At 41.2% G+C, this 13,501-nt stretch overlaps 1 protein-coding gene across 1 annotated transcript in view; it reads right to left on the bottom strand.

Moving 5' to 3' along the window:
- Positions 1–11,054, bottom strand: part of sema4f (sema domain, immunoglobulin domain (Ig), transmembrane domain (TM) and short cytoplasmic domain, (semaphorin) 4F) — a 60,838-nt gene extending 49,784 nt beyond the window's left edge. The window contains exon 1 of the mRNA XM_059355330.1: positions 10,244–11,054. Within this exon, the coding sequence (XP_059211313.1) occupies positions 10,244–10,337 (94 nt within the window). The 5' untranslated portion in view covers positions 10,338–11,054. The remainder of the gene's footprint in view (positions 1–10,243) is intronic.
- Between the last annotated feature and the right edge of the window lie 2,447 nt (positions 11,055–13,501).

Genomic DNA, 13,501 nt, shown 5'->3' with positions numbered 1-13,501 from the left:
AAACCACAATAAAGGGAGCAGAGGAGGGCGACCAAGGGGCGGTAAGGGAAAGAGAGAGGGGACGGCGGAGAGAGAGACAGAGGGGGGAATTTAATGAGAGGTTTGTCCACACACACATACATACACACACAAACACACTCTTACACATTAAAACATACATGCCAAAACTAGTATGCAGGTAATAGTACATTTCAAGCTTTTTAAACAAGCAAATGATACAAGGAAGGTTGAAAAAAAAGAAAAACAGGAAGCATGTGCGTGTGTGTGTGTGTGTGTGTAAACATCTGTATGTCTACATGCACGTGCATTTGTGTGTTTGTGTGTGTGTGTGTGTGTGTGTGTGTGTGTGTGTGTGTGTGAGTGAGAAGGACTTCTGACAGCTTTCCTTTGTGTGTTGCCCAAGCTTATTTCCTGCCATTAAGGTTCCCAGTGTTACTCTGCTTTCCTTAAAAGCACACACACACACACACACACACACACACCACAAACTTGAAAAAAGGAAAGAGACAGGAGGTCAATATCCAGAGAGAGGATGATAAAAAAAACTAAAGAGTAGAGCTGGAGATCAACAAGTCATGGACACACCATGGAGAGACAGAAAACAACACAGTCAATTTGTGCTTTAAACTGACCAATGCACACAGACACACAAACACATGCACACATGCACACACACACTATTACCAAAGAAACTCTCTGCAGCGGAAGACACTGACAATCAATAAACACAAAGTAAGGAACAGCAGGGTAGCCCTTACTGTCAAGCAGTCTTTGTGTAAGTGTGTGTATGTGTGTGTGTGTGTGTGCCAGGGAGAAGGAGAAACAGGCCCGTGGTTGGGTGCCAAACAAAGCTGCCAAAAGTCGCACACACACATACATGCACAAAAAGAGTGAGAGAGAGAAGGAGTGAAGAGATGTGGTTTGATTTACTGGGCTGCCTAAGAGAGAACAAGCACAATATACAGAGGAAATAGATATCTTAGTTCATCTCACACACACACACACACACACACACACACACACACGTACAGAAAGTAGCCTCAGACTTTATCAGTTTATCCGTTAGATTTAGGAGATCCATTACTCAGCTTCTCTTTGAAGGCTACCAGTGTGTGTGTGTGTGTGTGTGTGTGTGTGTGTGTGTGTGTGTTCCAGATGGGAGTCGCTGTGCTGACTTTATGACCAGGTGTGTTACCTTGATCGTAGCAGGAGAGGTAACCTGCTCTGCATGGCATGCCAAACACCCTGTGATGTGTGTATGTGTGTTTATGTGAAACACTTTTACTTTTCCAGCTTCTTTGAACTGAAAATGAACTAAATACCATTTATGGTGCATTTATGGTGTATTTCTGTTTCCTGCAGAAACCGGTTAAACCAAACAGTGTCATGTTTACAACTGTAAGCTGGTTCGACCTGACGGTCCAGGTCTGAGGGAAGGTGAAATTTCAGAATGGCTGAGTATAATTATCTCTGTGTTTCTTGTATTTACTCTGCTAGGACCTGGCTATTAACATTGTTTAATGATATGGAGGGTGGAGAAGACACATTATATTAATTGTCTCAGCAATAGCAAGCATTAACACAGCTAGATGTAGTGGTCTGTGCTTTATGCACAAGAATAGTGTTTTCAATTCTTCTGTGCACAGTGGTTAAAATTCTGCAGGGCATTGCCCCAGTCAAATCACTGTCTACCTTCACTGGTGAAATACTTTTGATGTATTTGCACGGAAGCAGAAATATCACTGCTGTTAGGAAGCAGTAAAAGTAGGATTTACAAGGCATTTCCTCTGCACTCAAACTCTGCAGTCTGCACACGGTGGCTTCTTCCAGCTTCCAACTGTCACCGAGAGTAAAAAAATGCCAACAGGCACAAATCTGGAATAAGCTGACTGCTCGCTACAGCGCTGGTGTGAGGAGTTTTATTCCAAAAAGAGGTGTCCAGCTTTTAAACATCCTCTTTTGACACAAACACTGAGACAACAGCAAACTGTCCATGTAGCTTTGTATTAGTCTATGGCTGAGAGAGACAGCAGAACTGTGGAGATCAATGGCCAAAAACAAGCGTGGTGAGATGAAGTGTGTGTTTGTTTGTGTGTGTGTCTAGGAGGAAAGGGCCAAAGGAAGTATAGTATTCTACTCACGAGGAGAGAGACAAGAAGCTTGCTCTGTGTGTGTGTGTGTGTGTGTGTGTGTGTGTGTGTGTGTGTGTGTGTGTGCGTGCATGTGTGTTTCCTTCCTTCCCCTCCCACCCACACTCCTCCCTTTGCCTTACTGCTGATACAGATCCTGCACAAAGAGCAGCAAGCACACTTGCAGCATTGGACTTGCATGTAAACAAATCACCTTACAATCTCCTTCAGTTATTGATTAAATCCATATTTAATATTATTTCATGTATTATAAATAATAGCAAAGAAGGGTTTCAAAAGGTGAAACAGATGTAAAGACTGTATTACAGCTCTTAATTATACAGATAGATTGTATATAGATGTCTAAAAACTAGACTAGACCTATGTGAAATACTTTGAATTGTGTATCCCAAATGTTTCAAACAATTTTAGTTGGGGTTTTTTTCACCAAAAGCCGTCACAAATTGACTTTTAATCCAGTTTTAAGCCACATTACACTCAAATGATCAAATACTTACTGATCAAATGTAAGCAGCAGCTCAGTTTGCGGTCCATGTGGGATGTTCTTTGTTGCCAAACAGCATTGGAGAAAAAAATATTTTTTAACATAAAGCTGCCTTTTTCATTGCTTTTACTGGTTAATCACTGGTTTCTTTTGTTTCGTAGAGGAGGAGACCTCTGCAGATAATTCCAGTAAAAACCTCCTGAACAATGGACACTGAAGGAGTCCTAACTGTGAACAGCTGACTCCAGGTGCTACAGGCAGCAGCTAGACCAAACTGAACTAAGTCTTTTGTTATTGTTTTTATTGAGAGGCCCCTAGCTGCAGAAAATTACATATTGCGCATTTAATGGCAGCACTCACCAAGACGGACAGAAAGGCAGCAGACAGATACACGGATGGATTGACAGTCCAATCAATTGCTGACTTCTGTTGATTCTAGACTTCCAATCAGTCTGAGCAAATAGCCACAGACTCTCTGAGGATCTTCTCATTGTAAATGTGTGACCATAAAGCTTACAGGTTAAGTGGATGCTGTCAGTGCCTCAGCATGACCAAGGTGACCCTGTCTGACCTGTGACCTTATCTCAAACCTGGGACGCCCATCAACTCCTGTCCGTCTGGTTGGTTTTGTCTTGTACGAGACGGATCAATTACACTTCCTTTCTGTGTTTTTAGCTCATCAATAACTATAAGTGTCTATACCCAAAACTTATTAGATCCATTTTAATTTTCCTTTTTATCCTTTTAAGCACTATTGTCTTGGGTTCATACATCACAACATTCAAATTTAACCATGTTCAGCAATTGTTAACTAGAGAGTGCCTTCTTTAGGTCCCTCCTTGTTCTCCTTTACTTCACCTTGAGTTGGTGAACAGTTAAATCAATACTGATTTATATGATTGACGATGGTCACAGACAACAGTCAGCAATATTGAACAGCCTCTCAGACAAGAAACAGTCCTCCAACTCACTCCACATCTCATCACATGAAGTAAAGTTTTTAAATTCATAACGCCTCTGGGACTGTCCAGGTTTGATTAAAATGCTAAAATAAGGGCTTCATTTTAACTTGAATTAAACAGAACAAGGGATAATAAAAAAATCAGTTTAAGTGTAGCCTCTCCACGCATAAGTGTTCTCTTTGCATTATAATTGGTTTCAACTTACTTTCTATCAGATGGGATTTTCACGCAACAGAGGGCTAGGGAGGAAGAAGATGAGGGCAGAGAGCAGGAGTGAATCCCAATGAGGTGATGCTATATGCCTGAGCCGTGCACTGCAATCATTTCTTCTAAAGCCCCAATACACACTAAATGCTTCACACACCCACATGCACTCTCTGCTAAACCCTCCAAGACCATAACTCCAGAAAACCTTTTAAGAAAAGCTGCATTTCACCTCATGACGCAGCACATTTTGTTGAGGATTTTTATGAACGAGGGAGTGAGAACAAGGAAGGAAGGAGGAATGAATGAATGAAGAATTCCACCAACCCACCTACAGCAGCCTACCATGGCGTTGACCTCCAAGTGTCTTCTGTTTAAGCTGTTCACAGCATTCATACTACAGACGTATCTGGACAAGAGACGCAGAATTAGGGCCGAAAAAAAAGCCACCAAGAATCCCAATCATGAAATCCTCCTGGGAATACAACCAAGGGAATCTGCTTGCGTCGACTGTGTGTGTGTGTGTGTGTGTGAGTGAGTGTGTGTGTGTGTGTGTGTGTGTGTGTGTGAGTGTGTGTGGCCTTTGACATCTGACTCGATTTGACCTTTATGCTGACAAGCACCAGTCACAGGAGTGCCTGTGTGGGCTGACCGTTCACAAACAACGTGGGAGAGTGCATGAACCACTATGTACGTGTGCAGCGCTAATGTAATTCTCCGAAACAGGGACAATGTCGGGGGCTTCATAGAGAGTGCATTATGAGTAAAAAGCGCATGAGAAGCTAATGAACTTTGCTGACGAATGTGAGAGTGAGAGAACATTTTTTGTAGGAGGCCAATGACAGCTGAGAATTTACTCCTCTAATCCATCTTTCATTCACTTCCTCTCTTTCATGTTTAATTCATTTAGTGCCAGTTCAAGCAAATAACCTCATTCTGAATAAATATCTTACTCATATTTTTGCAAAATTTAAAACACATCAAAAAATGTATGTTACAAACCATGAGTAAGCTTTACTAAAAAAAGGCACTCTTAAGACGCATTTTACGCATTTTCACAATAAACATGCTTAAACCTTCCTGTTAGCTTCTTTTTTTGAGGATTTATCTTGATTTGAGATTAAGGTTTAGCTTTAGCTGTGTTAGCTGTGTTAGCTTAGTCTATCTTATCTGAGCCTGGCATCTGAGAAAAAAAACACTCCTTTCTTTAATGTATAACTTCACAAAAACATGCTACAAACCTGCCTGTTAGCTTATTTTTGTTAGAGGCTTTAGCTAAGTTTGAGGTTTAGCATTAGGTTTAGCGAAGCTTAATATCTAACGTTAACCTGACCAAAAAAAACCCTCCTAAAAGCTGCCTGTTAGCTTGTCTTTATCAGAGGCTTTAGCTTGGTTTGAGGTTTAGCATTAGCTTAATCTTTTTTTTTTTATGAGCCGATACTAGATAACCTAAAAGAAAAAACTTGATTTAGAAAATAACAGAAAAGGTAGGGGAATGAAATAATACAGTTGAATGAGAAGAAAGAGAAAACCCCAGGCAGAAAAATAAAACAGAGATGTAGCTAGCTGAAGAAAAGAAGAAGCAACAGATAGAGATGCAAGTTTTGTTGCGATGTATGTTTTGGGTCAGGGACTAACTGTGGACAGGCTGTGGTGGAAACTTTTAAACCACTTGTGGTTTTTCTGACAGCCAGAGAGAGATATAGATAGACAGGCAGATTTTAAAATGCTGCAGCTGTCCGTTATGCACTTAATCTACAGCCAGCAAAAAGGCTAAGGCTCATCAGACTAAACTGAAGGAAGCGCCAAAAGTATTTCTGATCTCCATTCCCATGGTACCACTCAACTCCAGCAGGCCCTATCAGCTACACTTAGAAGAAAGAGAGGGATGAGGGCTGGAAAGGAATGACAAAGAAACAGAGGAAATACTATTCTCTTGTCTTTGGATAACAACTTCATATTCCCTGGTGAGAGACAACAATGCAGCCTCAACCCAAACACATAATCTTCTGTAGTCCATATGTATTCTCGCAGGCAAAGCCCCGGTTCAGACAGTTTAGCGGCTACGCTCTTCCTGGCCTAATCCCACGGCATTTCTCTGATATCAAAGTATGCAGGGATGAGACTTTTGCACATCACAAGCCTGACTATCAGAACCTCTACACTTAATATCTGTGACACCAGCATAAAAGCCCCATATCAGCACATACGAGTATTTTGAATGCACAAAGGCAACATCACGTTTGATATGTATCATATAAAACCTGCAGGTTTCATAACTATGTCTGAGGAAAATTTGTAACAAACATGGAACTATGCAGGCTAATAAAAACTAAGAACTATCATTTCTGATTGGCACAAAGAACATAATCACTTAATTACAGTAGTGTCATTATTCTCCAAATCCACAATTCAATTTGACTTTTGTTTTGGGGTTTTCAACACTCACGCCATCGTTGGATTATTTAGTCTTGAGTCGTAAAGGTGAACATATCACTGCTTTTGTAACCTGACAACTGTTTTCAAATTGTACTTCAAAAGATAAGTTATATGGTATGAAGTGTGATATGACTGACATGTTTTTTGCAATGTACCACACTATAGCTATATGGTCAATTATTTATATAAAAAATGTTTAAAATTTAACAAATAATAACTTAATTCACCAACAAATTGATTGAAGGTGGGGCCCCTCTCTTAAAACAAAGACCACCACCAGTGACAAAATGCAAAATGTATGCATTTTACTTAAATAAACAATGTGGCTACTGTTTGGGTTTTCATCTGCTTATTAAAGTGATAACAAGACAAACCACTTAATCTGAAATGTATTATTCTTTTAATTCTACTCCCATGCCTGTCCTAGCTTTTTGGAGAGCCAGGGCTAAAACCACCTATCATGTAAATATGAGAAACATAAGCCTGTTAAGTGATGTGGCACTTCTCCTTTTACACTTCGGTTACAACAGGTAGAAGTAGGAGATGAGCAACCAGGGAAATTCTGCAGAATTAATTTAAGCTTGACGGCCAGAAAAAGTTGGCAGAGGCTGCACTTTTCACAGTCATCAGTTACAGATGCTTTTGTTTAAAAGTGTGAAGTGTGAAGCATCAGTATTACCTGGCAAGTAAAATTCACCAGAAGCACAGACCAGACCACAGAAGCTCTAGCCCCACCCAGCACACAGTAATATGTAGTGAAATCAAGTCGATAACTGTATTTTCCATCCTGCTTTGATTAGTCTTTGTTACAAGGGACTCCCATCCACCCACACATAGTTCACCGCTAGCCAAGTGCAAATGTTGGCACAAAAACAGACAACTACAATAGAGTAATAAGTCTTCTGAGCTACTGGAGTGAGAAATATTTGAATAGAGATTGTGTTAAGCTCCTGTTGACTACAAACAAAGAAAAAAAGTATAGTTTTGGTGAGCAGGCAGGCAAACTGCAGGTGGTACAGTCCATGGACGCTGGGTGGCCTTCTGAGTGTCATAATGCTTATATGCCTGCATAGTTTCCGACTAACCAAGCTAATCAAATGAGACATAGTCTAGCTCCTCTCTCTTCAACGTAAATGGACCCTGATCCATGCAGTGGGTGCACCGCTGGGAGCCAGCCCCTTCTTGTGTGCCGACACCCTAACGAGTTTCATGTGAGGAGCATTAAAACGACTGCTAGACTAGTGAAACTGACTGGAGCTGGCAGAGGGTCACTTTCTGATCCAGATATAATGTCCCTACAGTGCCATTTAATCCTGATTTTATTATTTTGGATATGATTTATAGAAATTATATCAGCACTCTCATAACTAAAATAACTAGATAAAAATGTCTACTTTATAAATATGATTTGCGATTGCTGAGCCAAATGCTAAATTGTTTGCAAAAACACAATTATGATTAACTAAATGGGCTTGTTTGGGATTGCTTTAAACTAAAATCCCACACTCTGATGGTAACTTCATTATGCAGCGGGTAATTTCAGCCGAGCAGTTTTACGACTTTTTCCCAAACACTTAACCAGAGAGTTGGAACAATTCCACATCAGCCTAATTAGCCACCCAACCATTTAATATTGCATCTTACAAGCACGACAGATACAGATGTATCATTAAAGCAATGAGGCAGTGAGGAATGATGCAAGACTGGTGTATAATGTGGAACAAACTGAGTGAAAGAAAAAAAAGGTATCTTGAAACAAGACTTTCTTAACTTTGTATGCACGTTTGGGCCTGAGGATGATGCCAGATCAAGGCCTATATTTATCTTGAAAACAACAGAGGCTGGCTAAAATCCAGTATTCAGGTTTAGAGGTCGTAAATTAAATTAGTTGCAAAAATAGAACCGTTACATGCTTTTAAGTGTTTTAGCAGAAGTGCATCTGAAGGCACTCTGTGCAGGTCATCCCTTAGATATTAGAGTACATGCAAACCAAGCTTAACACACACAGACAAACACACACACATCACCTGACCAGTTGCTCATAACAACTACACTGTCTTACATAAGAGTGTCTCTTAGGTTATCATAACACACATGCAAACACTGAAGCATGCAAACACACCTTAAAGAGGATAGCAATAACACGTTTGAACTCTGCTAGAATGAAATTTGGACTTTAATCGAGATAAGAGTCATGCATGTTTGCACTTAGCATGCAGCATTTCTGATGTAAGTTGCAGCAAAACATTCTAACAGAAAGACAACCATGCAACACGAAATACTAATTATGATTCCTAATCTGCGAGTGTTTGTGGAAGTCTTCTCTATAAGGCAGCCAATCTAAATGTCTCCCTCTCTCATTGCTGTTTGCTGGCTTTGGTTCCAACTGTATTTGTTGCGGGGCTAGCGTGCCACAGGCCACAGTTGCGTAATGACACACAGAGACAGGGAGCTAAGTTACAGACACTGCATTCATTCATTAAATGAGACTGAATCAAGCAGTGGCCGTCTGAAGTAAGAATTTAGCTGCAGATCAATCACAGAGTGGAAAATACTAAAGGGTTAAAGCACAAAAAGGTCTGCTGCAGAGTGCTGCTGTGGAGCAAAGCCCTTTAATACAGTCAGGTGACTGGAGTACAGGCTAATGGTCAATGGACACAGTGACGCAACCTCTAAATCTTTTCCTCCTCAGTGCATCTGGGTGTAAACACCATCACATGTGAGAGAGGGAAAGAAAGGAGAGGGGGGATACTCATAGCATAAATGATGGAAAAAATAAAGGGGAATAAAACATGAAAACTATACAAAAGGAAAAACAACAGCACAGATCTATTACCCTGCAGACAAAATGAATACATTCAAAACATTGACAAATGCAGAGACACACACTCATACAGACTGAAATCCAATCTCCAAAGGGTCATATAATAGTTACTGCCCTATAAGCTTCTTATCATTTTGTTGTGATGGATGTCTCCTCTCATTTTATGTTTTTCAGTGTAACTGTCAGTCAGTTTCCAGAAAACAGGAAGGCTGGACAGTCTGTGCTGCTGACCCCGACACAAAGGGGGAGCTTGTTAGAGAGCTGGGCTTGTCTACTATTCACCCTGACTTAGAGCCATCCAAATCTGTGTCTGGTTCTCTTTCATCCTTCAGGTTTTTGTGAAAAACGAAGTGCTGTTTATGGGTCTTTTTAGAGACCTGCACACAGTCTGAACATTTTCAATCCCGTGCTTCCACTCTGCTCAAGTGTCCCTGACCATGACGCTGAATCACTGCCAGCTGACAGAGCCACAGATCCTGACCTCTGCCTTCTCTGGATGAGGGCAAATGAAAATTCCCTACCGCACATCAGTCCTGTCCAGCAATTGAGCCGCGTTTTAGTGAACTGTCCCTTTAAATTTGAAAGCTGCTACGTGTCTGGATGAATCCAACAGCCTGGTGTTTTCTGCCCAGTCTGTGCACTTGTTGTTGGCGTTCAGCAGAACATGTCTGGCACCTGCTTGCTTCGCCAGCATCCCCATTTATCAAGTCACAATAAAGGCGCGAGGCAGCCCTTTGGCAATGCACGCAGAGCGCGTAAAACAGCAGTACAGAGGTTAGACTGCAGCTTTAACTTTGGGTTAAATTTTGTTTTGCAGCAAACAATGCCAAAGCTGATCACACATCATTTTGGAGCTGTGTATATGGTGAAATCACATAAGGCAGCATTGCAAACTATGCTGAAGTTGCAGATGTTGCACCAGCATCATGAATGTTATTGGTTTTATAGCTGTTATCATCATCATCATCACCACCACCACCATGCTGTGGTGATAAAGCCACTTGAAAAACCTTGTAATTTGCAAATACACAATAAACAAAAAAACACACAATAAAGCCTCTGAAAGTGAAGACTATCCTCCAAAATAAAAATCCGCTTTTTTCAAATATCACAGCTTTGATCATCACAAATCTTCCCCTCGTGACTTTTTGTTTTCCTCCGCCTTGGCGGCTGCACTCACCTCCCAGTCCGCCCAGGGTCGCTGCCCAGGAGGCTCCAGAGAGCAGGCATAGCACTGGGAGCAGGATCCACATCGCACTGCCAGGACACTTCATGATTCGGCTCCTGTCCTGCTCCAGGACAGAGATGGAGGTCCGTCAGATCTGATTTTTAACACCAAAGTCCCGGACCCGTGGTTTCAGCTGTGATGCATCCTGATCCTGATCCGGGCTTCGCAGGTTTCTCTGAGTTCAAAAAGGGCGCAGGGCTCGCTCCAAGGCAATAGTAAATGAGTTGGGGGTTAGTTATAAATAAAATAAATGCTTTATTAAATATTTTATTCTGCTACAGGTTACAGCTTTTCCTGTAGCTTGAATATGCACAAAGCGCACAGAAGTGCATGCATCCGCTCAGCGCAATGTGAGGGTTGTATTATCTACTAAAGAAAAGCGACACGCCGAGAAGCAGAAGACACATTATTGTAGTTATATTTACGGTGTATTCCGGTAACAAACTGTGTGTCAAAGTAATCCAAAGTACCGTCCTCTCGTGCAGGAAGAATGTCCAGTGTCCTGGGTTATAATGAGCTGAAGCCTCGCTCCTATCCCCGCTCTGTGCCCCGGTGTCGCCGAGCTTGTCCCGCTGGTACAATAAAAAAAAAACCTCCTCTCGTCGCCAGTTTAAATTATCTGAGCAAATTAAAGCAAGAAAATCACGTTTAGGTCCGTGAAGTGAACACAATCCCGAGCGCGCGCTGTGTCGCTGGAGCTCGAGCGCTGGCTCTGTGCTCAGTGATATGGAGGCTGTAACGACCGGCTCGAGGATGTGCTGCTTACAACGCTCGAGCGCTGACTGAGTAGGAGCCAACCGTCTCGCGCCCCGCCCTCCGGAAAAGGCAGCGCGAGGGTACACAACAGGTAAGGTATGATGTCACAGTGGACAGGTGCAAACCGGAAGAAAGAAAACGCTGTACGCACTTGATATCAAACTTGTGAGTAAACGGAAGTAGTTTTGTGAGGTTCTTTATAATTACGGATCAGGGAGTAATTATAGGTTCCACTGTGTCCACTACACTATTATACAACTGTCTACACTGTCATACAATGACATAAAAGCCTGTAGTGGTTAAAGTGAAACTGTCATTGCAGAAGTCCTAAAGGCTGGAGGGTGCATGCAACTCTTTGTACTGATTTCACACAGAGATTTGTTTTTTGAGAATGGCATTTGTTGAAAAGAAGGTTGTAGACAAATTAGGTATGAAAAAAAAGAGAGTTCTCAGACACAGCTCTGTAAGTTACTTGACGACATATCATTATTTAGAGGAATAGTGAAATATGTGATAGAGCTTGAACTAATGTAAGTCATGAGTTAAGTGACAGTATTACTCATTGTGTTTAATCTGTTGCACTACTTTTGCATTACTTCCATGAAAAAAATGCAATAAATTATATTGCATTATAATATGGAAGAGGGTAATGTTGGTTCATAGCGAATTATAGTTCATATAGTGGCTGTTAAATGTAATATATTACTATAACACCTTACCTTTGTAATGTAACTTAAAATAAAAATAAAAAGCCAATTGGCTGATCAGATTTCTTTCTTGTTCACAACAATCCAGTATCAGTCGGGTTATAATGTATAATATGAGCTATTTGATTTATCTCCTTAATTCTGAATAGGGTCGGCCACTGAGTCCAATCAGATGCTTTACTCATGTTGCCCCAAGACTGAATTAGACAACCATTCATACAAGTATATGAGGTTTGATGAAATATTGGAACCCATTCTACTTAATATTTCTGTTAGCCTTTTTATGTCTATCAGACATTAACAGCTCATTTAACATTTCCATTTAAAGAATGAACATTTGACTAGAAATGCTCTCTGCTCCTCTTAACTCTGCTCCTGTGGTCTGGTTCCCTTAATCCACCTGTCAGTCATCTGACATCATAGGGGGTGGAGCGTCTGAAGTAAAGATGATTAAGCGGTAGTTGTGAGGTCAATAGTCTGCAGCCTTAACCACACTAATAATCCACAGAGAGGTTATTTTCTGCCATGTGCTGTTTATTTGTCTTGACATTTACTTCTTCAGTGCATCAAACATGTTATTCAATGTCATATAGGGTGGGAATGACATTCATTTATTATTGAGAAAATAATAAACTGCAGTCTCCTTAGTTCAGAAATTGCTCAAACTTGTGTTCTAATTTTAATATTTTTGGATTAACTGCGCAGCAGCCATAACTGCAAATCTGAAAGCTCTCTCTTTCCCGCTCAGTCTCTCTTTCTCTAAGGAAGATGGCTGGCAGTGCTGACCGGCCAATTTCACGGGGCGGGGGTGCAGACATGTACCCTGAGTCCATGACAAAAGGGAGGGGTCACAGAGGAGCATGGATTAAAGGATTTGGTAGACGAGGAGGGGGAAGGAGGGGGACAGGGGTCAGAGGTAAGGGAGCGATGATAAAGAAAAGCCAAATGGAGCTAAAAAGTGAGCGGCGCCGTCTCTAATCGAGCCTGATTAAGCTCACACTGTGCGTGTCTCATCTTTACGCGGCCAATGACTTTTGAATGACTAAACATCACTCAGGATCACAATGAACGTCTTCATCAGTGGCAGTTGTAGCGGCCGTTGGAGATGAGGGCACTGGGGAAAACCCCACCGTGCCTTCACCCATGACTTTTGGGTGGTTAGTATATTTATCAATGTCAGTGCGGGGGTCCAGATCTGGTCAGTTACTGTTTTGACTAACTGCAGTGTGTCTGGGATAAAGCAAATAAGGAGGGTTCTGATATTGATTCAGTATCTTTCAAACCCCTCTGAAGTCAAATTTAACCTCTTCAACTTTTTGTTTTTATAGGTTCAGTAAATGAAACTAGAAGACCCAGGACCTAACAACAACCATGTTATGATCTTGTGAGGAAGGGGGCGAAATAACGCTCCAAAGTAAGGTTACATTTTGACAGGGGTAAAAACTGGCATGCCCATTTTATGCTTATCCCATACAGTTATTTGGATGGAGTTTAAACTGGTCATTTTCACCTATTGTATTGAAATATTTCCACGTACTCCTGTCTCTAAACAGTCTTGGAATTGCATAAATTGGGTATAAATGGAAAGATGAGACCCAATTGCATCCACCTTGTAGCCATTTTATTGTAGTTTTTATAACCACTTGAATCAATTGGTGGTCAAAATGGTTACAATTAGCAACAAATCTGTGTAACAAATGGTATCAACCTAAAAATGCTGCAACAACTTATAAGACATAATTGAGCA

This window comes from Centropristis striata, chromosome 17, assembly GCF_030273125.1.
Source record: "Centropristis striata isolate RG_2023a ecotype Rhode Island chromosome 17, C.striata_1.0, whole genome shotgun sequence".
NCBI classification, from domain to species: domain Eukaryota; kingdom Metazoa; phylum Chordata; class Actinopteri; order Perciformes; family Serranidae; genus Centropristis; species Centropristis striata.
This window is presented reverse-complemented; position numbering and strand designations above follow the sequence as displayed.